The following is a 25,429-nucleotide window of genomic DNA, read 5'->3' on the forward strand; positions in this document are numbered from 1 at the left end:
TTGCCATCCGTGGTACAGAAAATCCAACGTAAAATGCACCATCTCATCTGATTAGATTATATAGTTATTACTTTCTAATATATATTTAATATTTATAATTTTATTTTTTTATTTAAAATTTTGAATAACAAAAATACTTCTTCCATTCTAAAACAATTGTAACATTTTGCATTGAAATGATGACTTTCTGTACAGGACGTTATAATTTTTATATAAAATATCATAATTTTGAAAGAAATAATTTTATCGTTTAAAAATATCATAAATTTTTCAATGACGAAAATATTTTTTTCTCTTTACGATATCTTGTAAATAAATTGTGACATCCTTTACAGAAAGTCATAATTTTAACGTAAGATATCATAATATCGGCACAAGATGTCATAATTTTTTTTTAAAAAAATATTTTTATTATTTAAAATTAAAAAAATAATAAAATTATGAATATTAAATATATATATATATAATTTATTTTATACTCAATCGAATGAAATGATGTGCTCCACGTTGTATTTTCTACATCACAAATGGTGTACAAAGAATTCGCTTTTTGACTCTCCAGAAGACGTCTTAGGCGGACTCGATCTTTTTCGAATAATTCGAGTAGGGAATTGTATCTTTGGCGCGAAAGAAGGGTTCACCTTCCTTTGCTCGAATCTACCACAGATTGCACAATCGTCGCTTCGAGATATGTGCAGGATGATGGATAAAGGCTTTTTTCAGTACTTTAAGAACTGTGTAGAGTGTGATCCAGTGAACGTCGGCACAGAAGAACATCAATTATTTTTTTGCGCGAATCTGAAATCCCTATGATGCTGCTGAAGCTTGCCCTAAAGGTACCACAGACGATGTTGGACAAAGTGGGGTTGGTCTCATCCGTCTAGTCAACATCGGACAGTCCACCTCTCTCTGTATCGCTGCACACCGAATTGAAACCAGCGGCGGGCAAACGGAGCCAAAACGATCAAAGTTGGAAAAAGGGCCTTGGGCAAAGAGGAGACCGATGGAGATATGGTCGGCAATTATTTAATGATATGACTCGCCCGATTATATAATAAAAAAATCTCTTAATGGCAGCATATTGGGTATTTATTTATTTTAAATAGATATAGGTATAAACTGAATACTAAAATATAATTATAAATATTGATAGTTAAATTTAATGATTCATAAAATTTAAAAGTTATTAAATAAAAAATATATATTAATCTGATATTTTTTAAAATTTTTTGATTATTATATAAAATTAAAAAAAATAATAAATAAAATTAAAAATTGAATTCTCAAATTTCAAACAATATTAGAATAATTTTGGATATAAAAACGGATCTAATGCATATTATCCAGTCCACTTTCGTGCTTGCTGGGCCGCCATATTCCCAGCCCTGTCGTCGGCTGAGGCTCCTTTCTGCGACGCGGAACGGGGGGCCAATGTTTCGCTTAGCGATCCATAGAGAAGCACCGATTCGAGGGCGTAGAGGGCTGGAAGTTGATCGAATCTCAGATCTCCGTTCGAGACCGGCGGCGAGCTTCGTGCTGAATCGTCTCTGGCGCTGTATCGTTCTACTAATCTCTTTGTTCTCTTTTTGGTTGTCGCGATTTGATGTAGCTTTTGTTTTTCTGAGGTGATTTAGTCTGGGATTGGTGTTTGTTTGAGATCCCAAGTGGTTAGGCTTGATTTCTTTGCTTTCTGAGCTAAGACTCTGGAGGAGTTTTACCTGTTCTTGTTTGAATTTCTTCTGGACAGTTTGTTGGATTAGTTTGGAGCCAAGGGAGGAACGAGAGGAAAATGGGATGCCTAATTTTGGACTTTTGAGTTCGAAAGCTTTTGGATTTGTGGATTGTTATAGCTCTGGAGTTCTTGAGTAGCATCAGTTAATACGGAGTTAATGTCCGATGATGTGGGAATGGGATTTCCTTCGAAATAATGCGCTGGTATTGGAAGTCGATATGTAATGAATGAAAGAAATGTTGGCGAAGGATTACTTCATCAAGATTTGTTGTACTAAAGATTGGGGTTTATCCGATTAAGTTTGGGAGTTCCATTTGAAGGTCAGATGACACATTCATGGAGTTGTGATTAGCTCTTCTGTGGATTAGTGGTTCGGGGTGTTTCTTTTGGAAGGCAGCGGATTGATCCTGGAAGAGCTTCCATGTTATTTGGTTAATATAAAGAATGGCATCATTTAGAAGAAGTATGTCTAAGGTGCAGCAAGATGGAGCTTTGCAAAATGGTGAAGCTTGCATGGATGGTTCTCCCTCACCCAAGTTGTCTCATTCTTGGAAATACTTGGCCCTGAGCGGGTTGTTGAATTCAATGAGTTTTCTTATGGCATCAAATAGGATGGAAGCTGCTTTTGCTGCTATGCTGATGCGAAGGTTTTCTCAGCCAGTGGAGAGTTCAAAGTTCAAGGGATTACACTGGAAGCGAGCCTCCTTCCACATATTTGTCTTTTTTATGACGGGTTTTCATTGGTTTTGCCTCATTTCTCCCTGTTGATATCTCCACAAAGTTTGTGTCCAAACATCAGGCCTTTTCCTATGAGAAGGATTTAGCAGCTGAACTTGTTGCTCACCAGAACATTGATTCTGCAAGGGAAGAAATTCTATTGATTGATACACCTCACATTGAAAACTATAATGTGGCAAAAAGGTATGTCAAAAATGAGTCTTTCAATGCTGTGTCTGCTATACCTCTTGTTCTAGATACAGACTTATTGCCTCGAAAGCTTTTGATAATTGTGACTCCAACATATGTTCGGCCATTTCAAGCATATTATCTAAATCGTCTGGGCCAAACATTAAGGAATGTACCACCTCCTCTACTATGGATAGTTGTGGAGAAGTCCACGCAATCTGCTGTAACAGCAAAGATCTTGAGGGGAACCAGGGTCATATACAGACATCTTGTGTGTGAGCAGAATGTCACCAACATAAAAGACAGTGGTATTCACCAGAGAAATGTTGCACTTACGCACATTGAGAAACACTATCTTGATGGTATAGTATACTTTGCAGATGATGATAGAATCTATTCGGTTGGCCTCTTTGAACAAATGCGTCTAATCAGGTATTTGCATTCCTTATGACTTTAATTGTTTATTATTCTAGACAGTTTGGTGTAAGGGGAACTAATAAGCTTCTTCTTTTGCTTCTTTTATTGTTTTCTCAATACAATTGTTTTAACTATTTCGTGTAATTAAACTTTTATTGGAACTGTGATATTAGATAAACTTTCATTGCATCAGGATTTGTGGTTAAGATAATGCAATCTTAATACTGTAAACCCTTGATATCAAATTTGTACCAGAAAGTAATTGTTTATGCATTTTGGATATGTTCATCTAAATAATTTAAATTATGATTGGTGAATGTGCTGCTACTAAATAGAGCATGACAGAGATGAGCTCTTATGTGGATGTGTGACAAAATGAAAATAAAGCTACTAATGAGTTCATAAGAGAATAAAAAGTTGTGACATCTCAGCATACAGGGATAGGAAGCCTATGTAGGTGGTATGCATTTGGGTGGATGTTATCCTTTGATAAGCTTTGGTAATTGTCTTCCTTGGTACGTTCCAATTGAATGTGTGTTGGCAAACACTAAAAAATTCAACCACATTTTGGGTCATGATCTGATATCATACTAATCTTGAACTTATTTTGTTGTAGTGCTTATGTTGCATTTGAGCTAGATTGAGTCATACTGAAGAAAGTTTAAAGAATTTTGGAGGCTTTTTCAGAGATAACTGGAAATTGTAAACATTGCTAGATGAAGGTTGGAGGTGCAAAATGACATGCAGGAATTGGTGTGGCAGGTATTCCACTGATCTTTGGATTTATATTGTTGGTCTACCTGATGGACAAGTGATTAAGCAAACCCATTTATTGTAGACTCTCAAATTATAAAGTAATTAATGTGAAAAAATATTGATTATCTGGACTGTGTTCTGCTTGAAGTTTTGGATTTTTGATGCGATCGTATAGATTGGCGCTTTAAGCCCTCCCCACCTACTTCTCCTTATTTTCTTCCTCCTCCAAGCCCACTTATAAGCCCTCCCCTCCACCTCCGTCCATTCCTCACCGATGACCCATCCTTCTCCCTCTTCTCCTTTCTCCTCATCTAGTTTCTTCCCAAGCCCACCTATAAGCCCTCCCTCTTCATGGCGGCTCCGTCCACCTCTGCCCCTTCTTTGCTGATGATTTTTTCTTCGTCCTTATCTATTTTTCCTCCTCGTCATCCTCCTCCTCTAAGCCCGCTCATGAGCCCTTCACCTCTATGACGACTCCCTTCACCTTTATCTCTTTCTTGCCGGCGATCCTTCCTCTCCCCTCCCCTTCCTCATCTCTTCTCCTCCTCCTTTAATCCCACCCATGAGGCTTTTGACGGCACCCTCTCCCTACACGCCGACCTTCGCAACCTCATCCTCCCCCTCCACAGCAGCTCCCTCCACCTCCCCTCTTTCCCCACCGGTGATCCCTCCTATATGAGCATGGAATATTTTCATCTATAGAAATAAAAAACTAATACCATTTGTTGGTAGTGAATGGTGGGATCAATTTAGAACATTTCGAAAATTTGAAAGATTAGTTTGACACTTTTTAAAGTCGAGAGGATGGAAGTGACAATGGGTTGAAATTGAGGGGGTATTTCTATAATTTATCTTTAGAATAATGGAGTCTCGTTAAGGTTAGACCTCATTTTTTGGTTCCGCAATATTATAAATAATCAATATGCAATGGCTTGTAATCCCTCTTTTTGTGTCTTAAAGTGGTGGATAGGAATCAACAAGAAAACTTCCTTATTCATTATGAGGCGGCAAGATAGGATTCTCCTATCGCTTGGCACATGGAGAATGGTGTGCCTGAGGTATTTTTGAACATCATGATGTGGTGGCACAATCATGATGATTAAGTTTCTGGACCACATTAGAGCAATCCCGAAGACAGGATTCTTCTATTGCTTGGTAGGTGGAGAATGGTGTGCCTGACGTGTTCTTGAATGTCATGATGTAATGGCACAATCATGATGATTAAGTTTCTGGACCACATTAGAGCGATCTTGAGATACACTAAAGAAAATAAATCAGCATTTGTTATGGAGTGAGTAGTTTACCGGTGGATATAATTCCTGAGAGAATTTTGCCTTAGTGAGTTGCCATTTTGGTTGGTCATTTGGAACGGTTCTTGGATGCCATTGTAGGGTGATATGCTAATGGTGTAGGTCGGAAGGATCTCAAGAATGTCTAATACCTGAATCCTGGAGTGGTAGTTCAGCAAAAAACAAAAGAAATTTGGTATGTCTTAATGTAAAGAGCTAATTTGTGGATTGGTTCTTGAGAGGGTCCAGAGCAATAATGTGATGGTGGACGTGCAATATTTTAAAGAGGCCACTTCCCCTTCTCTTTACCAGAGACTGGATTATGTTTGCACAGAAACTGAAAGTTGTTTTTTTCCCTTTCACTTTCATTTTTTTTTAGGCAGTGTTCAAGGGAAATTGTGAGGAGAAAGTGATGGATAAGATTCTTCTAAGTATTAAAAATACTGTCTTCTTTTTCACGTCTCTTTATAATGACATATCCCATAAAGGCAGGGTCTCTCACTGTATGCTACAATAATCTTAAAAGATCTGTCAGCTGTTGTCATGTAGCTTTTCATCCAAGTTTTGATGCTCCCTCTCTCTCGTGTGGGTGGTTCATAGTTTACTTTCATGCTAGCCAGCTTGGAGGTAGGATAGGGGACTAAGAGCGACACACCCCTCCTGAACACCAAACCTGTTGGAAGGAAAATCTATTGAAGTCCAAGGCTCTTGCTTTTAAGAATGAGTTTACATTTAGCCATGGCTAATCTTTCTTGTTATTAATGCTTGAGGGCAATTCTTAGATAAAAATTGATTCAAAATTGGTCAAGATCCTCCATTGATTCTTATGAATGTCCTAGGTGCATAAAAGCTTTGGTCTGAAGTGCAACTGCTAGAAGCTTATTGGCCAAAATGCCAGTACAATGGGTGATTTCTCTTGGATTCCTTTTTCCTTTGATATGTTATCTTAGCAAAATATTTACCTCAGCAGATCCAGGATTTCCTTTTTAAACTATTACAAGATGTAGGAGCATTAACATCTTGTATCAAAGTGCTGCATCTTGCCCTTTTCTTATTGAGGGCAAAAGAAAAAAAAACTTGTCAAAGTGAATCAATAACATCTTCCTGTCTGACATGGTTGTTTTTAAGCTGGTCAAAGGAACACCCATTTGCGATATTTTGAATATGATTACTTTGGTACTGCCTATGGTGGTAACATGGATGAGAAAAAGGTTGTCAAGTTGACAGAATTTAAGAGCTTCTTGGAAAAGAGAGGAGAGGTCAAAGTGTGAATTAGCCCCCTAATGGGAGCCAATTGCAAGGAAGTTTACATTAAAGTGATTATCACTAGATATCTAAAAGCTTACTGATATTGTTTATTTAAAGTACCCTCTTAACTATAGCTAATTTTTCTATTATTATATCTCTTTTCAATTGTTTTTGTGACCCTTGTTTGCTTTGAGCTGCAGGCATTTTGGCACATGGGGTTGCTATGCTTCGTGAAAGTAAAAAAAAGGTGTTATTACAAGGTCCTATTTGTTAGGGCGGTGAAGTAATTGGGTGGCACACAGATCAAATGAGCAGGATACCTCAAAGATTTCAGGTTGCCATGGTTGGCTTTGCATTTAATAGTACCATACTCTGGGATCCTAAAAGATGGCACCACTCCACCCTTGAGCCTATTAGGCAGCGTGATACAGTAAAAGAAGGTTTTCAGGTTACTTCAGTTTCTCATAAACATCATATGCATTTAAGTTATTATTCTATATTGTGGAGTGAGTACTGGGCATTTGTATTGTTAATGATGAAAGAAATACTGGTGCAAAATGCTGTAGCCAATTAGATAATTCTTTTTGGGTAAAAAAAAAAGCCCAGCTGTTCCAGTGGAGCAAAGAATGTGGCATTTTTATTAGGTACCATGAACTACGAGATGGTCACTTCTTGTTCTGTAACTTTATACCATGAACTACCAGATGGTAACTTATTCTGTATCTTTATTTGATTGATCATCTGTAGATGTTTGATGATGTAGCATGTATTGCAGGAATCTACATTTATTGAGCAGCTGGTTGAGGATGAAAGCCAAATGGAAGGTGTAGCAAACAACTGCTCAGAGATTACGGTTTGGTATCTCCATTTGGAAGCTCCTGAACTTATCCATCCTAAGGGCTGATTGATGCAGTAGAAAAGTTGTTGCACCTTTAGCATCTTAGCTGGCCATGTGAAATCCCAATGAATGTTTGCTCTGCCAAGGCTTTTCGTTGGATGTTAATGGGCTTCTCTGTGGTTACAACCAAATATCCCCTGTTCTCATTGTTATGAATTTTATCATCTAGTGATTAATGTACGATTGGAACATCTTTTACATTGTTTATTAAGTATACCTCATTCACCTTATTTCTCACAGTTAAATTTTGTGTGGCAGGGTCTGACTGAAACTGGTTTGTTGTCCTACTTGTATCACCTCAATTGTCTAGACTGCTGTCCAGATTGTCTGCTATCATTTATCTTCTAAGAAGAACAATGGTGATGATTTTTTGATGCAAATGTTGTTAAATTCTTTATTTCAGTCTTTTTTCCTTGTTTCTTTATCCATGCTAGACATTACCTTGTACAGTTATGTGAATTTTTTTGCCATGTTGCAGATTCTTCACAAATGTGAAAATTTGCATCCATTGGTGTTGTTGGGAATGAAAGCAAGCACCTGTGGAACATGTAAAATTTTCTATTTGACTGCCATGATACAGAAGTAAATTGATCATCAACTTTTGCTTCATTTCTGCTAAATGTTTTCCATAATTGCAGATTGTGGCACCCTAATCTCTTCTCTAATGGGTAATCTGATCCAGAATTGTGGTGGATCCTTATGTTGATGGTTATTTTGTTTGGTGTATTCAGTTGGTGATTTGGAACTTTGATATAATGAGGTTCTTAGCCTTTCTAGCTGATGCTAAGTATCTAAATAACTTACGTACTGATTATATTCAAGCTATATACTTCTTTCTCTTCTTTATCTAGAGGATTTGCCAAGTGGTTAGAATTACTTGCTCATGTGAGGACCCTTGCGGATGTGATTTTAGTCCTACATCAACTGTAGGACATTTTGGATATTTACATAGGGTCAAGGAATTGAATAATGTTTTTTTGCTAGTTCTTTTATAGTGAGGTCCTGGATTGTATAAATGATATTAGAGCATGATTTTTGGCTCACACCATACATGGATTAAAGGATGCTGCAGTACATGTCCATTTGAAACTGATCATCGGTTGATTGTAATATTTATAATCGGATTTGATTAAATTTGATACTTTAGTCTCGTGAGAGTGTCTGGACTTGAATGAGGAGAGTAAATATATGGATACATGAAGGTGTGTCCTCAGTGGTACCACATTGGAAATCGAACAATACTTTTGGACCAACTTTTTTAGGTGAGATTTTGAATCATTACAATATATATTATTATTGTTAGGAGAAAAGAAATTTTTAAAAATATTTAATTCTAAGGATCATAGTCTTACTGTACGTGGTGTTGTATGAGGTACTACCAATTAGGCATACACATAAAGACCACTATATGTCTTCGGTATGCTTGTGGAGGCATTGTTCAGGCATGAACATGTGGTTGGATAAAGTGTAATTAGAATCTAACTTAGAACCAGTAATCTCAATTCTGTTGGTCATGATTTACATGGCACAAGCATCTTGCCTCCATCTGGGATGATACTAGGATTACCTTATAATTTAAGGCATTCTTTGCACCAACTCAAAGCATGGGGCACCTACTACTACCTCGAATACAAACATAGATTGTCTATGCTGTCTACTAAAGACTATGCTGCCTACCCTTTGAACCTAAGCAATAATCCTTTATTAACAAGTTGTTAAGGGTCTGTTTGGTATTGTTGCTATTTTTATCTTTTTAATTTCTCTACAATTTAGTGGAATATCGCATAAAGGTTGATGCCGAAAATAACATTTGGTCAAAACTATTATCATTTCTCTTCATTTTCATTCTTTTCTGAAACCAACAAAGTTTGCTATTAAAGTTTTAAAAAATTTACAAATAATTTCAAAAAATAGATGGATTTAAACATAGATGTTTTTCAGTATAGTCCCTCTTTTTAGGGTTGATAAGGGAAAAAAAAAAAAAAAACAAAAGCTATACTGATGCGATTCCAGTTATCAGGTGCCAAGGGAGTATAACCCCCACTGGGTCTACGTACCAGCGTCGCCAGTCAGTCTTAGGTGCAGCGAAGTTAAAAATTGTAGATAAAGTATTCTTATAAATTTAAAAGCATTTCCAAACCATCGATATGTCTGAGTAGTTAAGGAGACAGACTCGAAATCTGTTGGGCTATGCCTGCGCAACGAATTTGGTTTTTTTTTTATTAACCCTGTCAATCTATGTGGAAAAAGATTTTACTTTTTAATTTTTCTATCTTTTTTTTATTTTTAATTTTTAGATTTTATTTTTTAATTTTTCTACTTTTTAATTTTTAATTTTTCTGTATTCTTCCTTTATTTTTATTGTTTTTCGATCAATCTATATGGGAAAAGATTTTACTCTTTAATTTTTCTATCTTTCTTTTATTTTTAATTTTTCTATATTTTTTTTTATTTTTATTGTTTTTCATCAGTATAATCTTTTATTTTTAATTTTTCTGTATTTTTTCTTTATTTTCGTTGTTTTTCGATCAATCTATATGAGAAAAAGTTTTACTTTTTAATTTTTTAATTTTTTTAATTTTTAATTTTTCTGTATTCTTTTTTATTTTTGTTATTTTTTATCATTATAAAATTGTGTAAATCCCAAGTGGGATGCATAAAAAAAGTCTATCCCTGAGGGGGAGGCTTGGAGGGCCTATTCTTTCTTTGTTTTTGTTGTCTCAAAGATTTTGTTTTTTAATTTTTTAATTTTTTTTAATTTTTAATTTTTTTGTATTCTTCCTCCATTTTCATTGTTTTTCATTGATATAGAATTATGTAAATCCCACGTGGGATGCACAGCGGCCAGAAAGTTTAGACAAATATGGTGTTTTCAGTATTTTGTGTGGAAATTGAAAATCATAAGTTACATGATTTTTAATAAATATAAATCAAAAAATTTATTTATCTAAAAAAAATAAAGATAATGATAAAAATATATGATAATAAAAAATTAAAAAAAATAATATATAAAAATTTATAATTTAAATCATTGAATATTTTTTTTCATTTTACTGTATAACCATCTTTTATATATATATATTATTATTATTATTATGACATTAACTATCTACAGTAAAATAAATTACGATTCGTGAAACGTGGCTGATGTTCACCTTCTAAATCTCTTCCAGCCACCGATAAACAAAATAACTTATTTTTGCTATATTCAGTAAAATGTCTTAGGGTTCGTGTGCAAAAATCCAACACTCCTTCTACAGATTAATAATTTTTTTTAAATTTTACAATTTAGCCCCTACATAATCTCGAGATTATAAAGATGTTTTTGCGCATAAATCTTCATGCTCATACCTTACGCTCTTTACGGGAGTATTATAATCCCCAAGAAAACGTCCGGATTTTTTCATTTGTTTACTCCTCTCTCCTTCCGCGGTCGCTATTTCTTTCAGCTGGCGAAACCGAACCCTATCCTCGGCCCTCCTCTCCCCCCATCTTTTTCTTCGACAAAGAGAACACCGCAAACCCTAACCCTAACCCTAGCCGGCTAAACCTTAATCGTAGATTCGGGAGGGAAAAAATTCAAAGAAAATGCCGAATCTGGAGTGCCGGATGTACGAGGCCAAGTACCCGGAGGTGGACATGGCGGTGATGATCCAGGTGAAGAACATCGCGGACATGGGGGCGTACGTGTCCCTCCTGGAGTACAACAACATCGAGGGCATGATCCTCTTCTCCGAGCTCTCCCGCCGCCGCATCCGCAGCATCTCCAGCCTCATCAAAGTCGGCCGCCAGGAGCCCGTCATGGTCCTCCGCGTCGACAGGGAGAAGGGCTACATCGACCTCAGCAAGCGCCGCGTCTCCGAGGAGGACATCCACGCCTGCGAGGAGCGCTACAACAAGTCCAAGCTCGTCCACTCCATCATGCGCCACGTCGCCGAGACCATGGACCTCGACCTCGAGGACCTCTACATCCACGTCGGCTGGCCCCTCTACCGCAAGTATGGCCACGCCTTTGAGGTGAGCTTGCTTGTCTCTCCCTTCGTAAACCCTGTTAATAATGAAGAAGATCCGCTCTTCCTCTTTTCTCTGGTGTTTTATGAAGTAAAGCCCGTTATTTCCTCATCTTGGATGTATTCTATTCAAAAAAGATTGGATTTTTTTTTGTATTTTTTAGGCGTTCAAGTTGATCGTGACGAACCCTGATTCGGTTCTTGATTCTCTTACCCGAGAAATGAAGGAAGTCGGTCCGGATGGGCAGGAGGTGATGGCCAGTTGCTCAAAGTTGGGAACTTTTGTGCTGATTTTAATGTTCTCGAGGGTTAATTGGGCAGATTGATTTCAGGTGACTAAGGTGGTGCCAGCGATGACGCCGGAGGTTAAGGATTGTTTGGTCAAGAACATTAGGAGAAGGATGACTCCGCAGCCATTGAAGATACGAGCAGATGTGGAGATGAAATGCTTCCAATTTGATGGGGTTCTTCACATTAAGGTTCCCTAATTGGGTTTTTTAATCTCTCTTGATGTTTCTTCTACTTTTGGTGCCCTTTTTCGTCCTTTGGTCTAGTGTCTTGTATGCTTGTTCAATTGGTGCGCAGGGAGCTATGAAGAAAGCAGAAGCTGCAGGCAACGATGATTGTCCGGTCAAGATAAAGCTGGTTGCTCCTCCACTCTATGTTCTCACCACTCAAACTCTTGACAAGGTTGGTGGGGGGCTTCTTTATTTGGGTTCCTTCCTTGCATCGCTGTTGTCTTTGATTTAGTCTTTTTTTTTTTAATAGCTTTCTTACAGTTTTTGGATTGCTATTTAGGCTGCAATTAGAATTTGGATCTTTTTTGCTTCGAGGTTTGTGGTCCAAAGGGGTGAGGTAAAGACTTGTTGGAGAAAAATATTAGATAGTGCTACAGAAACACACAATGTCACGCAAAAATATAGGAAGTTCATAAATATTCCTTCACTTTTCCTTTCACTGTCAGGTTACTTGCGTGAGAGAGAGATCCAAAAAGAGAGTTGAGTGTCAGCTGTCAACTTTTGGCATGAGATATTTCTATCAAGGAAACGTTGCTGATTTTTTTTCATGCTGGACTCAATTTGGATTATTAAGAAACATCAGTTGAGCAGACTGAAATCTAGTTTCCATGTTCATTAAAATCAATAAATTGTGGAAGTATTCAGATCCGGGTTAGCCTCGACACTAAATTGTCATCGTTCCTGAAGGCAATTTTTTTAATTGTAATTTTTTGTTATTGTTATGAGTGGATGATGGAAGTATTTATGTACAAACTACTTGCTTACCATATTGATGCATGATCCAAAACATGGAAGGTGTACTAGAACAATTGAGTCGGATGATTTTGAGGTGAACTGTTCTTTCTTGTTTGATATGCAAGTACTACAACAACGTGAATGAAAACTTTGTGGATCGGACAGGTTGGCTACCCATGTTTCTGTTGAATGTTCAATGTGATTGTATGGTTGGGTTGCTTATTACTGTAAATGCAATGCATCCTTGTTTTGTTCCATGCCATGATGTTATGCTAATTTAGGTCCTTCCATATTCACAAAGTTCAGACAATCTTGTATATTAGTAACTATGAAATTACTGTCTTCTCAGACTCGATATGTCAACATTAGCATCCTAAGTTAGGTTGACTTTTGAAACAGAGATTCTGACCTCCTGTCATATCCTTTAGCAAATAAAGCTTATTATGCTCATTGCTACACAGAACCCATGCATCTCTAGGGTTCTTGGTGTGACGTGAGATTAGGTCTACAAACATGAAGATTAAATGATTAAACTTGTAAGGTTTTAAAGGACTGAGTTTTAGTGGATAAATCCATTTTGAGAAGTGGTTGTACTTGTCTGGAACATGTTTCAGAAACATCATTTGGCTTTAAGGCTGACAGAGATGGATTAGAGGGTCATTTGAGTTCCCAAATTGTTTGGAAAATATGTCATAATGCATTTGATAAATTTTATAGAATGAACAAGTTGAGTATGAAGGACACTATTAGATGAAAGTAAAGAATGCAGTAAAGAAGAAGATTAACTTGAGGAGAATCAATGCCGAATCCACGTCATAAAAACTAAGATAATATTCGGTGCTCCGATCATGCTCTTAGCAAGCTCAGAATGAGTTTTAAATTGAATGAGCTCACAGATCCATCTAAACTGTGACAGATAAGTCACTTAAACAAATTTTTATTTTGGGATATTACATTTCTCCATATCATCTAGGGGCAAGGGGGTTATAATTTAGACAGTGTGTCGATGTGATACTGGGATTCTAATGATTTGCACAGCGTTCAGTGGCTTATGAACATAGGATTCCAATGCTTCAAAAGATGTTCAATGAAGGGGTGAAGATAGGAAATGGATGCTTAAACCCAAAGTGTTAAAAAATCAAAAAGGAAGTAAAAAAAAAAAGAAAAGATTCAGTAACATTGTTGAATTGCATAAGTTGGAGGTAGAGTGAAACCTACAGTGGATGCAAAAGATAGAATATATCAAATTAACCTAAAGCATGATGAACTGGTGATTTTTGGGGTGTAAATAAATCTATTATTGGCAAAGGATCTGGAGTTTGTGATCTGTCAAAGGTAATAAACAAAGAACCCATGTTAAAAAATTGTAGCATCTTAAAGGATGCTTTAACCAACCCCCAGATATGAGGATATCTTTTGCGATACAGAGCGAAAGAAATAGATAAACACGTGTTCAATAAATTACCAGTCACCACTTATGGTTCTTATAGGGTCTTTTCAACAATGTGAATGCGCTTGAATTTTAGTTTTTTCTGTCAAAGATGGAATTTGTGATGGCCAAGGGAGATCTAATCTATGTGAAATTTAAAGGAATCCTTTTATTCTTCAGCTTTTTAAAGATTTGTGTATTATCTTTCACCTTATCATCACAACATTGAACTCAATGTTTTGGTGGATGAGTCAACTCTGACCACATGTTTGTTCATGCCATGTGATCTCTTGCTTTGAATTGGTTTAATGTTGATGGAGGACTGCATAGTAGCTTCCTTTAGGGGGAATAACACTTTTCAATGCCTCACCATCTTTATCTGTGATTGATCTTTTTTTTTTCTTAATGACTTTCGCTTCACATGAAATGCTTACCATGCAAGAGACTACAAGAGCAAAACATTTTAGTTTTATATTGACATATTAATCTGTCTTCCACAATTTTCAATGTCCTCAGAAAATCTTTGTGATGCAGTGACTGAGTTGAAAATCTTTGATTTCTAATTATTTATCAAAATATGCAATCTGCTTTATTCTGTTTTTGAAATCTTGGTTTCTTGCTTGTTACCATGTGAATTTTGTGGAAAATGCTCCACGTTGTTGGACTCATGATATAAAATTGTGAGATGGGCCTTCACTTGGTAATTTTGAGACCGCATGCCAGAATAACATGGAAACCTATTTTGAGAACAATTTCTTGGGAAAGGAACTCATTGGCAAACTCTTGATGGCTAATATATCTTGAAGATCATTGACATTTCTGTTTTGTGGCTATATATTCCTTTGCATATGTCAAACTCCATTGTCTGATTTTATGGCTTGTTTTGATGGCTATTGATTACCTATCCTTAAAAGAATAAGGTGCGTAAAACAAGATAAAACTGCCACCTATTGCTAAGGTAATGTCATCTTCAATGGCAGCTCGATTGAACTATGGTTTTTCCCTTGTCAACAAATTTATCAGAAGTTGCTAACTTACCAAGCTGGGAAGGTACCCCAGTGTTTGTAGCTCATTGCTTCAGGCCTTTTTCACCAAAAAGGAGAAAAATAAACAAATTTATCAAAAATGCTAATGGTATTATACAACATTTCGTTTAGACAAAGGAGAAAAATAAACAAAGTTATCAGAAATGTAATGATATTATACATCATTTTGTTCAACCCCTATAGGTTTAAAAAAAAAAAAAATGAATGAATGGAGTCCTACACATTAAAGAATAGGCATGCATTGGGTAACTAGCTTTTTACTGACATTGTACCAAGGTGCATAAAACTTGTTCCAACAGCATTTTTGATTAGTTATCGGATATGCTCCTTGAGAAATCTTGAATTGGCTTGCCAAGTTGTTCTGAATTTTTTCAGGTGAGATGACAAAATAATTCAAGTTCTATAGTGCTAATAAAGTCTTGGTGAGCTCATATGGATATCCATGGCTGGTAAATATGTAACAAAATAGATTCAAATGAAGGTAAATATTTGGATTATCTCAGTTATGTTGGAATAAAATATGTTTAGGTTAAAGTGAATGTTCATAGGTTAATTGCCTTAAAGACTCGAAGATAGGGTGACTGGAGAACTCACATGAAGCAAGGCAGGTTCTTTCTACCAACCTCATTGTCAATGCTCTTAGGAACTGCGATTATAAATCCATGACCAGTGTAGCTTCTTGAAAAGCCCGAAAGATTTAATTCAGATTTTCAATCCAAGACATGGGCTCCTACACTGAGGGATTCTAAACACAAAATGCTGCAAATGTTTGCAATACAAGTTTTCTTAGTTCGCTTCATGTTCCCAAATTCTTCTTATTTATTTTTTCTGGCTTCCTTGATCAAATTTCTTAAACATGAGCAACAATTGTTGATGCCATCGGAAATATCAAAATTGACAGTTGCATGCCTAAAACCTGAAGTTGAACATGAGTTTTCAGACATTTGTGAACCTGCTCTTGTTGCAATTCTTACATCTAATTTCCTATTTCTATCTTCTTTTGAAACCAATAGATGTATAATATATAATTATAGTCAGAGGCCTGAAACATATCCATTTGTGTTCTTATTTATCTCATTATATTTTTTGTGTGCAGGAACAAGGAATAACAATTCTAAATGATGCTATTAAGGCATGCACTGAAGAAATAGACCGTCACAAGGGAAAGCTCATAGTGAAGGAGGCACCAAGAGCTGTGAGTATTAATTTTCTACTAAATAATCTCTTGTTTGAGTTTTACTTTTCTCCTCCATGTCCCTGGGGAAAATTCTTCCTTTTATATATGTATATATATGTATGTATACTATCAGTATATCTTTCTTGTATATGCGTTTATGTATGTATATATGTATTCTAATGATGTGATTGTTTGTATGTGTTTATGTCTGTATCTATGTATTGCTTGTTTCCTATGTTATTATATTATTTTTGTGAGCATGGTCCAATTCTAGTGGTAAACACCATACCAATTCCTGTAATGGTATTTGCTAGATTGACCATGAGTTTTTTTGCCGTCTTCCACCCCCTTGCTTCCTTTATGACAAGTTTTGACGAGGTTTGAGCCTCTTCTCTCATCTACTTGGACAGTTTATGATTGTGGCATTTAAATTGGGACTCTCATTCTTGTGTAGGTGAGTGAACGAGATGATAATCTACTTGCAGAACACATGGCAAAACTGCGATCTGCTAACGAGGAAGTTGATGGCGATGAAGATTCAGAAGAGGAGGAAGACACAGGATTGGGAGATGTGGATTTGGACAAATCGGGTATTGGTATAACAGAATAAAAATCTGGCAATTGGATTTATTTTTTAACTTCCCTTTTTTTTTTTGGATTGTTGGGGGGCGTGACGAGCGAAATAGTCTGAGATTAGGTCCTTTTTATGTTAAACAATCTAAAATGGAATGCTGCCTCCTGCCTCAAGTTTTCTTGGAGTATAATGTCCATTGGATATAATGCAGTTTTGATTGTCTGAAATTGTTTGGTGGTACTAAAATGATGAGATTGGATCTTATGACCTTTTTCACTGTTTACCGTGATTTATTTGTGGTCCCAGTGTGATAAGCTGTAAAAAACTCTAAATGCCCTGTTCTTTCCTTGGGCTTTTGTCACCTGCATCATGCTTTCATACTTAATAATCAGACAGGCTGGTGTTAATTGCCTTGCAAATGTATGAAATTGATAATATAGATCAGCGTTTTGGACCTGGCTATCCGGATCAAACCATTTCAGTGACATGGTTGCAGGTGCTCTTTGACTGCAGTTTCACCATGAGTCAATCGTCAGGTATTTCAAAGCCCTTTCACCCTCATTATTCCTCATTGCCTCCTCCAATCCTCTTGTGACAGTACCCTTTCATGCCAGAGAGAGTTGACATTTTAGTTTCAGTAACCTTAATTACTTGATGCAGTATTTGCCCTTCTATGAAGCCAGGTACTCATGTAGAGTATAATCTGTCCATTGCCGTGTGAACATGCGAAACGTGGATCTAATTAGGTAGGTTCAGATATCAGTATTTTTAACCTAACAATAGTACTATTTTATTTCAGTACTGATCATTGTGTTTGGACGACAGAGATGAATGCACACATCATCCATGGACAAGTTGTAAACTTTTGATACACTGATTTTACTATGAATTTTGAACCCATCATGGTCACAAAGATCAAAAGAATATCATCTACTGGAATATGTTAGGAGGATGGAGGTTGTAACAAGGGCGCAATGGATCCTTAAGATATTCCAACATCCACCACAATTGGCGATCCCCCTTTTCAGAAGTTGGCAATAGGTTATCTTGGTGCAATTTATGTATTCGTGGACTTACAGAGTATAGAGGCGTAATAAATGGAGGATGACTATTTGACTGCACATGAACTACCACCATAGCCGAGTAAAATATGAAGGAGATTAAAGAGATACATATATAATGATCTGCAGGGTTAAAGCCTCAGTCAGCTGTGTAATAATATGTTCTTGCAATGCTTGAGAAATGAGAGGCCAAAGAGGGTCTTTCCTTTTTTAACTTAAAAAGGCTAAAAGAGTCATGATATCAAAGATATCAGAGATTTTCTTTAACATCAAAAAGAAAATCTCATAATCAAGAGTGTTGGAGATATTTGGATTAACTCAAGATCTTCACTGCTTCCAAAGATGATATTCATGACAAGCATCTCTCATCCTTGGAGTAGGTGCTAAAGCAAGTGTTTTGTTTTTTGTTTTTTTTTTTTTAAATTCTTTTCTCCCTTCATTCTTTGGCTGAAATCGTTTACCGCGATTCATTTTAGTCAAGAAAATGCACTAGGGGTCATCTGTAATACTTTCCACCCACAAGTTTGCTGGCAACTAGATTCATGTTTCTAACCTTCCTATCTGTAGCTTTATATTTTGCCCTGGTCGTAGCAAGGGATCATTTGGCTTTACGGCACCCTAGTGGGGAAAGGACAGAGGATAATATCCCATGCAAATATTTAATGCAAGTATGTGGACTTGTATGGCTTTCATTGCTGAAGTGCGTGCTTTAACTGAGAAAAATCAGCATAATATTGTTTGAAGCTATGGGCCATTGTCGGTAATCCAAACCAATACATGTTGCTGCTGTTATGTTTCCTGTTCCCTAGGTTGTCACAATTTTCCAAAACCTCTGTAGCGAAATATAAATGAAATTTCTTTGGTGGTCACAGTGGGAGTGGGAAGTAAGGACACAAATTTAGTTACCTCTATGACTCTGGTATAGATTATGATGCCAAAAGACCTCTTTGCTTCACTAAGAAGTGCCACGCAGAGAGCAAAAAATTATTCTATTCCATGGACCTCATTGTCCATGAAACAAGCAACAATTTGTTTTGATTAATTTTGGCCATGTTACATTAAGGGGTTTTATTTCAGCTACTACCATTCATTCTATCAATATTTTCATTTAGTGGCTAAATATTTTCCTGCATGATAATAGTCTTATCATAAATATCTATTAAGGATGGAATTGTCCTCATCTTTTTCTTCACCAAGCAATTCCAGAATACTTCTAATCTTTACTTGTGAAGGAGGGAATGTGAGTTGAGTGCTTAACATTATTTCGCACGGCAATGAGATTCTTTTCAATCTTCTAAGCATACAATAATACATTGCCACAATGGAATGAGCACTTTATGCTTCTGTCAAGCTAATGAACTAGAATCTGTGCCATGCCCACATAATCTTAAGCAAATGATGCCGGGAAAAGAGGGTAATGTAGCTGGGTGCTTTGTCTAGAATTGCAGGCTTCTGCCTTCCAAAGAACATTAAAGTATAATTTCGCAGTAAACTTTCCTTTTAAGCATGAGTGCGAATTACTCCATCCAACAATATCTTCCCATTATCCTTCTCTCTCTTTCAGTGTTCTCTTCTCCCTTTGGCTTTCGCATCAATGATGCCCAACTTAGACCTTCTCTTTCTTGCCCTTCTCCTTGGCTCTGTAATCTTCTGCATCCTTTTGCTTAGTATTTTCCTTCTCTCAATAATCCTCTTTCTTGCATCCTCTTTTGTTCTCTTCATGATCGCATCCTTTGATGCTTATGAAACTCTTCATTCAGTTTCATGGCTTATTTATGCCTTAAAGGCCAATTTACAGTTGGGATTGGTGCTTGTTCTCTGCATGGTGATTAGCTGCATCATCGATTCTCTGTTGGTTCTGAGGCCCTGGCTTGAGCCGGTTTCTTTAAAGGCTAAGGTGTGGGCTCTTCGCATTAATGATCATATCAAGAACCTGATTTTGATGTGGAGGTGGCACCTCTGAGTGGATGCATTGTAACCGAACCGGGGAAGCAAGAACATGCCATTCAGAATAAGTACTTGTCTGAAAGAATTGGAAGACATGGTTGCAATTCCAGAACTCAAGAATTGGATGATACTGTGAGCTTACTTTGTATTCATTGTTGTTGAGTTGATTTTTTCTTTTTCCTTCCTTTCGACTTTTCTTCTGTAAAGATACATGATAGGAAGACCCATCAGATCAATACATGTCAGTAACTACAACATCAAAGGGAGCAAATTAAAGTGAGTTGGCAAATTCTAAAGCATGTAACTTTATAGAGTCCAATTGTGTTGCTATGAAAAATGAGTGATGGTTGTCCTTTCCCTCTGTATGGCCCACAATATATTTCTTTTCTAACATTCATGTGTAGATTTAGCAATCCCCAACAATAATTTTGAATCATAAAAGCTAATTAATGACTTCTCAAGAATAAATATCAATTTGCTGCATACTCATTTTGAAATTAAACAGAAAAAAGAGTCCGTGCTAAATTCGTGCAAAAAAGAAAAAAAAAAAAGGATTCAAAACTTCAAATTCAAGGGTAAAATTTTATTTTCTCTTTTATGTTATGACATCCTAAGAAGGTGCCTGGAATGCTGGTTATGGCTTATCATTGCACTCAATTATTAGTCATGGAACACTAACCGTCCCTGGTTAAGTATTGCATGAGTACAGATATTCTGAAAGGCTTTTGAAGAAACAGGTATTTTTAAAGTTACAAGCAAAACAAACTATTGCTTTGCTGTCTGCATAATAATTTTAATCAGATTTTTCTTATGTTATTCATTTTATTTATTTGTTTGTTTATTTATGCAAACTTTTGTTCAACAGCCCATTGTGCTTTCATCTTCTTATAATTTCCTTGAAAAGGAAAAGAAAGCAAATGTTTTTTTTGATGTTTTTATAAGCTTCTAAGGATTCGCCATTTAGCTAGAGCCAACATGGTTCTTGCTTTTGCCAAATGCATTGTTATTTCTACTTTCAAATTCTGTGCAAGATGGTTGAAAGGATTAAAGTTCCTAAAATGAGGAGGGAAACATTTATCGATTTATTTATTTATCCAAAGAAAAGGAAAATGTGATACAGCGCAATGTATAAAATTCCTAAATGGCTTTTAGAAATCAAAGATGAAAGAATATTGCACAAAAGAAGTCAATTAGACATATTGATTCAATATGCATATTAATTAACTATTCAGTGGTGCTTTCCTCATTATCATTTCATTAATTTACTGAGTGCTTTTGCGCCATTTTCCTCAATAAAAAAAAAGGAATGGATATCATTTTCTCAATACAAATGTGCATGCTGTAGTGAAACAGTTTGGCTAGTTATACATCAAAGCCACCTAGATTTTACTGATAGGAACAGATATTACACTTTATCTTAGCCTAAAAGGCCAAGAAAGGTATTAGGAGAACTTTAGGCAATTTGCACAAATGCTGTCCCATTTCTTCTTACTCCTCCCATAAACCAGGGAGAAATGGAGCAGCATTTGTGCAAAATGCCCAAATTACACTTATTTGTTGTAAGATTAAGATAGGGAAAATGGGGCCAATTATCGCAGCCCAAGGCTCATGAATCACAGTCCTCTTGGGCTTAGATGGATCTGAATTGAAAGGATTCAGCCACGTTATTCTCGGTTTAGGCTTTGGATTGGGAACAATTCTCACGTCCCAGCCTAATGCACCCACAATGGGCCACTTAAGAAACATGTTGTGCTTGTTGGCATTTCCAACTTTCTTGCTTTGAGAAACATATCTTTTCAGATGGGTGAGGATCAAGTGAGGCTTTTCCCAGCCTGCAACCCTAAGGGCACGTTTGGTGTTTTGGGTTGTTCTTTCTCTACTACAGATTAGTGAAATGTCACATGGAAATTGATTTGAAGATAGTGTTTGCCGAAAATCGATGCTACACTTTACTTTTATTTGCCTTCTATCTCGAAAGCAACAAATCTATGATTCCAAAAGCTCTAAATAAACAAAACAATTTCATCATACATGTCCTTCAGCCTGGTTCATTTTTCTTATCAGAAAAACAGAAAACACAAGCAATACGACACAGACCTGAAGTCCCTAAGAATAGTAGAATCCATTTAAATTTTCAGAGGTACTTTTGCCAATAAGACTGCAGTCAAGTGCTTGCACCAATCTTATATTACGACGGGGTCCCATGTCTGAACCTTGGGAAGTTTTTTTCTACGTATTTTGTACTGTTCTACATCTATTGTAAAGGTGGTGAGTGCTAGCGCGACGCAGATGCCCTCTCCATAATATTTAGGTTTACACAGTTCAATCATCGTTAATGCATGCCTGAGAGGGTAAGAGGGTGCAATCCAGCCAACCACTAGCTAGCTGTTGGTAGCAGGGTTTGAGTTGTATCTTTTTTGCAAGAGAATGATTAACCATCTTTTGTAACATTAACCATTACATCATGCTTTGCATAGCTTTCAAAGAATGATATCAGCTTCGTGATCTATATTTTAGATGAAAGAAAAAATTTTGTTAGGATTTGAAAGGTATGCATAGTGAGATCCAGTGGTTAACACTGCAAAAGAAGATCAATCATTCTTTTATGCAAAAATACAATCTGAAATCTTGATAGTAAGATGAACCAATGAAGCTGAAGAGATCTGCTGCTTTCGTTGTGCGCATTTGCTGTCATCAGGTGACTTGGGTGTATGTTAACGGCTTCAAAACCGAAATATAGCAGGAAACAACCATGTCCACCATTAGCATGCATGAGAAATTTAAATGACATAGATATGAAAGGATCATTTCACCAAGATCATTGATCCCCAACCCTCTGACAATCATGTGGCTATATCACTTTCAAGGGTCTCCCAGTACTTTGAAAAAACATAGATCAGAAGCACACGTGCTAAGTGGTGGAGACACCTTGCCGGATGCTTTTCAGTGCTTGACACAGTCCCAACTTCTCCACATGAATATAAATTTCAAGTCTATAGCAACAGCCTAACAAAAGCATTATGTATCAACTTCGTAGAAATAGCTCCAATGATCAAAATTCCGTGCACTTTTTGGTCATGTACCCTTAAATTTTGCATCAGTTGGTTCTCATTTGTTGAAATTTGCCATGCTAATTTTCGACTGAATATAATTCCTACAAACGCCTTATTCACTTTTAAGCCAAAAAATGTTATTCTGCTACCATGTTCAGCAGTTTTATCATTTGTGGTTTTTGGATTTTAATACTCCCTACAATCTCTCTATCATGTTACTTGCTACCAGTTGATTGAAATAAATATAATCATGCGGATTCTCTGTGATATCTGTAATGCATCTCATGTACCATTCATTATATGATGAACGGTTGTATGCGATATACATTGTACAATTTGCATCCATTTATGACCGTCCATCACGCAAGAAATGATATATACGGTGCACAGCATTATATTGTGTACAGTATTCATTATATAATGCTTACATCATATGCTGCTAACTTTCACAAACAACTAATATGTACTTCATAAAAACCAAGTAAAACTGCAACCGGTGAAGGGAGGAAGTTTGTTGGGACACTCTTTGTAGATTTTTTTGTTCTTCTTTTTCTTTTTTTTTTTAAATTTTTTTTTGAGAATTGCACTTGTTGAAAAAATTAATAATGATTTTTGCAAGTTTGGAGGGAATAAAACCTATAATTTTGTCAACATCTCTGCCATCCACCCCGCACATGGATCAATGTGTTTGATTTAACTTTGATGAATAAAATCCGAGACACAAGAACCGAACAACAGTGCATAAAAAGAGGAAAAAGATTATAAGAACGAAGAGGAGGGGAGGAAAAGTTACTTGATCTAAGTAGCAGCCCGATGCAACGAGGTCAATATCGCACTCCAATGCTAGAAAACAAAATGCTTTTTTGCTTAATACAAAAAGGTGTTAACCTGACGTCGTACCCTCCCTGTTCTGCTAGAAAGGTGAGCATGCGCTCTTTGTTTGTGGTGAGAGAGTGGACTCACCAGTAACCACCGATAGGTTGGGTGCGAAATCCGCGAGAAGCTTGTACTCACTTCCCCAGAGTTCATCAAATTTATGTAGGGGGGGGGGGACCCATGTTGCAGTTAGATGTCAGCAAGGCCGGTTTGATTCCAATTCCCAAGAGAGTCTCTTCATATCCAAGATGAAAAGACTTCTTTGACTCATGAAGTTTCTTCTCATTGTCTTTTTCCATGCACATGGTTATTCTGAATGGGTTATTCTCTCTCTCTCTCTCTCTCACCTCCTTTCACCCTAATAAATCCATATCACATCAATTATAAGACTTAGATGTTTGGAATCATCGCCCCAAACTAAAAGAGTAGGGTTGAAATCGAATCCATAATCAATATATTTGTGTCTATATTTATTTTATTTAATAAATAAAAATAAAAATATTATTATTATTTAAATATAACAATTTATAGTTATATTTATTTTAAATGAATATAAATATAATTTAAATATTAAAAATATAAATATAATTTAAATAATTAGATGATAAAATAAATTAATAATATATGTACATGATTATATATTTTTTAAAAAAATTAATAAATATTATATAAAATTATATAAAATTATATGTAGATTTGAATATTCATATACAAATCGGATAGTTGTTTATTCATATTCATATTCATTTTTTTTTTTGATAGATATGGATATACATATGAATATTAGTTAGATTTTTTAATTTTTATTTATATTTAAAGTTATTTGGATAGCAAAATATATCCGAACGAATAATATCCATATATTAAAATAGATAGCATCTCATCTGAGCATGATATTAACAGGTAAGAAAATTTGTTGCAGTGTTTTTTGATCGGAAGAACTTGATAACTAAAAAAAGTTCTACTCTTAGGACATCAATGCCACGACAAGTGGAAGTTCAGCACCTATGTTCGGCTTAACAATGAAAATGGAGAGACTAGAGATCAATATTTCATGTACCAGACCATGGTGCCTTCTTATCAGGAAGGCTGTAATATGTACCAAATCAAATTCAAGCAATGCCATGCAAGGTTCATCAAAAGAATGTTTGTTTTGTAACATTTTCTTTGGTAAGAAGCTTGTTTTGTAACATTAAAGAGAGAAAAATACAACCAGATGGGGACAAGATAGCAGTTGTGCAGGCAAACCAATTCAAATTGGATTGAAATAGCTCTCAATCCCTTACATGTTGCATGTGAAGCCAGATTTGTCGTTTATACTTTTTTAAAATGGAAGATGTGGCACACATTAAGTGTAGCTGTTTTGACTATAAGTGTTTATGATTACAGCCTCATCCATGAGTTCTATTTTTTTTTTTTTATTTTAATAAAAATTATTGTTTTGATCCTCTAAATTTTACTAATATTTTTAGTTTTAAAATTTTTAATTAGATTTTTTGATTTCTAAATATAATTTAATGTAGTCTTTCTAGCCGATTCCAAAAGGATCTATTGGAAACTCAACCCCTCTACCTTCGTCCACAATCTCTTCTTCCTCGTTGGCCTCTTTTTCATCTAAAGCAGCAACAACCCAGCATTTAGCACCCTCCTCTCCTCCCCAATCTCTTCCATGTCTAGAGCACCTGGCCCTTTTCTCCTCCTTAGCTTCTTCCATTTTTAGTTCCCAACCCCCTCCTTTGTCCTTAGAGATAACCGAA

General features: G+C 36.1%; 1 protein-coding gene, 1 long non-coding RNA gene and 1 pseudogene across 3 annotated transcripts; all 3 read left to right on the forward strand.

Moving 5' to 3' along the window:
- Positions 1–1,365: 1,365 nt before the first annotated feature.
- Positions 1,366–7,866, forward strand: LOC105047358 (probable beta-1,4-xylosyltransferase IRX9H; annotated as a pseudogene).
- A 2,763-nt stretch (positions 7,867–10,629) lies between these two features.
- On the forward strand, positions 10,630–16,962 carry LOC105047359 (eukaryotic translation initiation factor 2 subunit alpha homolog). 2 transcript variants are annotated; one of them, XM_010926270.4, is made up of 6 exons: positions 10,636–11,263; positions 11,421–11,507; positions 11,589–11,735; positions 11,842–11,946; positions 16,081–16,179; positions 16,616–16,962. In XM_010926270.4, the coding sequence occupies exons 1-6, from the start codon at positions 10,835–10,837 to the stop codon at positions 16,769–16,771; spliced, it is 1,023 nt and encodes a 340-aa protein (XP_010924572.1). In that variant the 5' UTR covers positions 10,636–10,834; the 3' UTR covers positions 16,772–16,962. The 2 variants fall into 2 exon arrangements, with proteins under 2 accessions (XP_073115241.1, XP_010924572.1); XM_073259140.1 differs by lacking the exons at positions 16,081–16,179; positions 16,616–16,962 and adding an exon at positions 15,360–16,031 and having other exon boundaries at positions 10,630–11,263.
- LOC140858452 (uncharacterized) lies at positions 11,953–12,422 on the forward strand. The gene is made up of 2 exons (XR_012142018.1): positions 11,953–12,111; positions 12,221–12,422. It is a non-coding gene; the product is annotated as an uncharacterized lncRNA (long non-coding RNA).
- Positions 16,963–25,429: the final 8,467 nt, after the last annotated feature.

The sequence above is a fragment of the Elaeis guineensis genome, chromosome 6 (assembly GCF_000442705.2).
Source record: "Elaeis guineensis isolate ETL-2024a chromosome 6, EG11, whole genome shotgun sequence".
Lineage (NCBI taxonomy): Eukaryota > Viridiplantae > Streptophyta > Magnoliopsida > Arecales > Arecaceae > Elaeis > Elaeis guineensis.

Coding starts and splice junctions, on each gene's coding strand:
- LOC105047359 (XM_010926270.4), top strand. CDS start 10,835: ATGCCGAATCTGGAGTGCCGGATGTACGAGGCCAAGTACCCGGAGGTG. Junction 11,264..11,420: donor AGTATGGCCACGCCTTTGAG/GTGAGCTTGCTT, acceptor TGTATTTTTTAG/GCGTTCAAGTTGATCGTGAC. Junction 11,947..16,080: donor CCACTCAAACTCTTGACAAG/GTTGGTGGGGGG, acceptor TTTTGTGTGCAG/GAACAAGGAATAACAATTCT.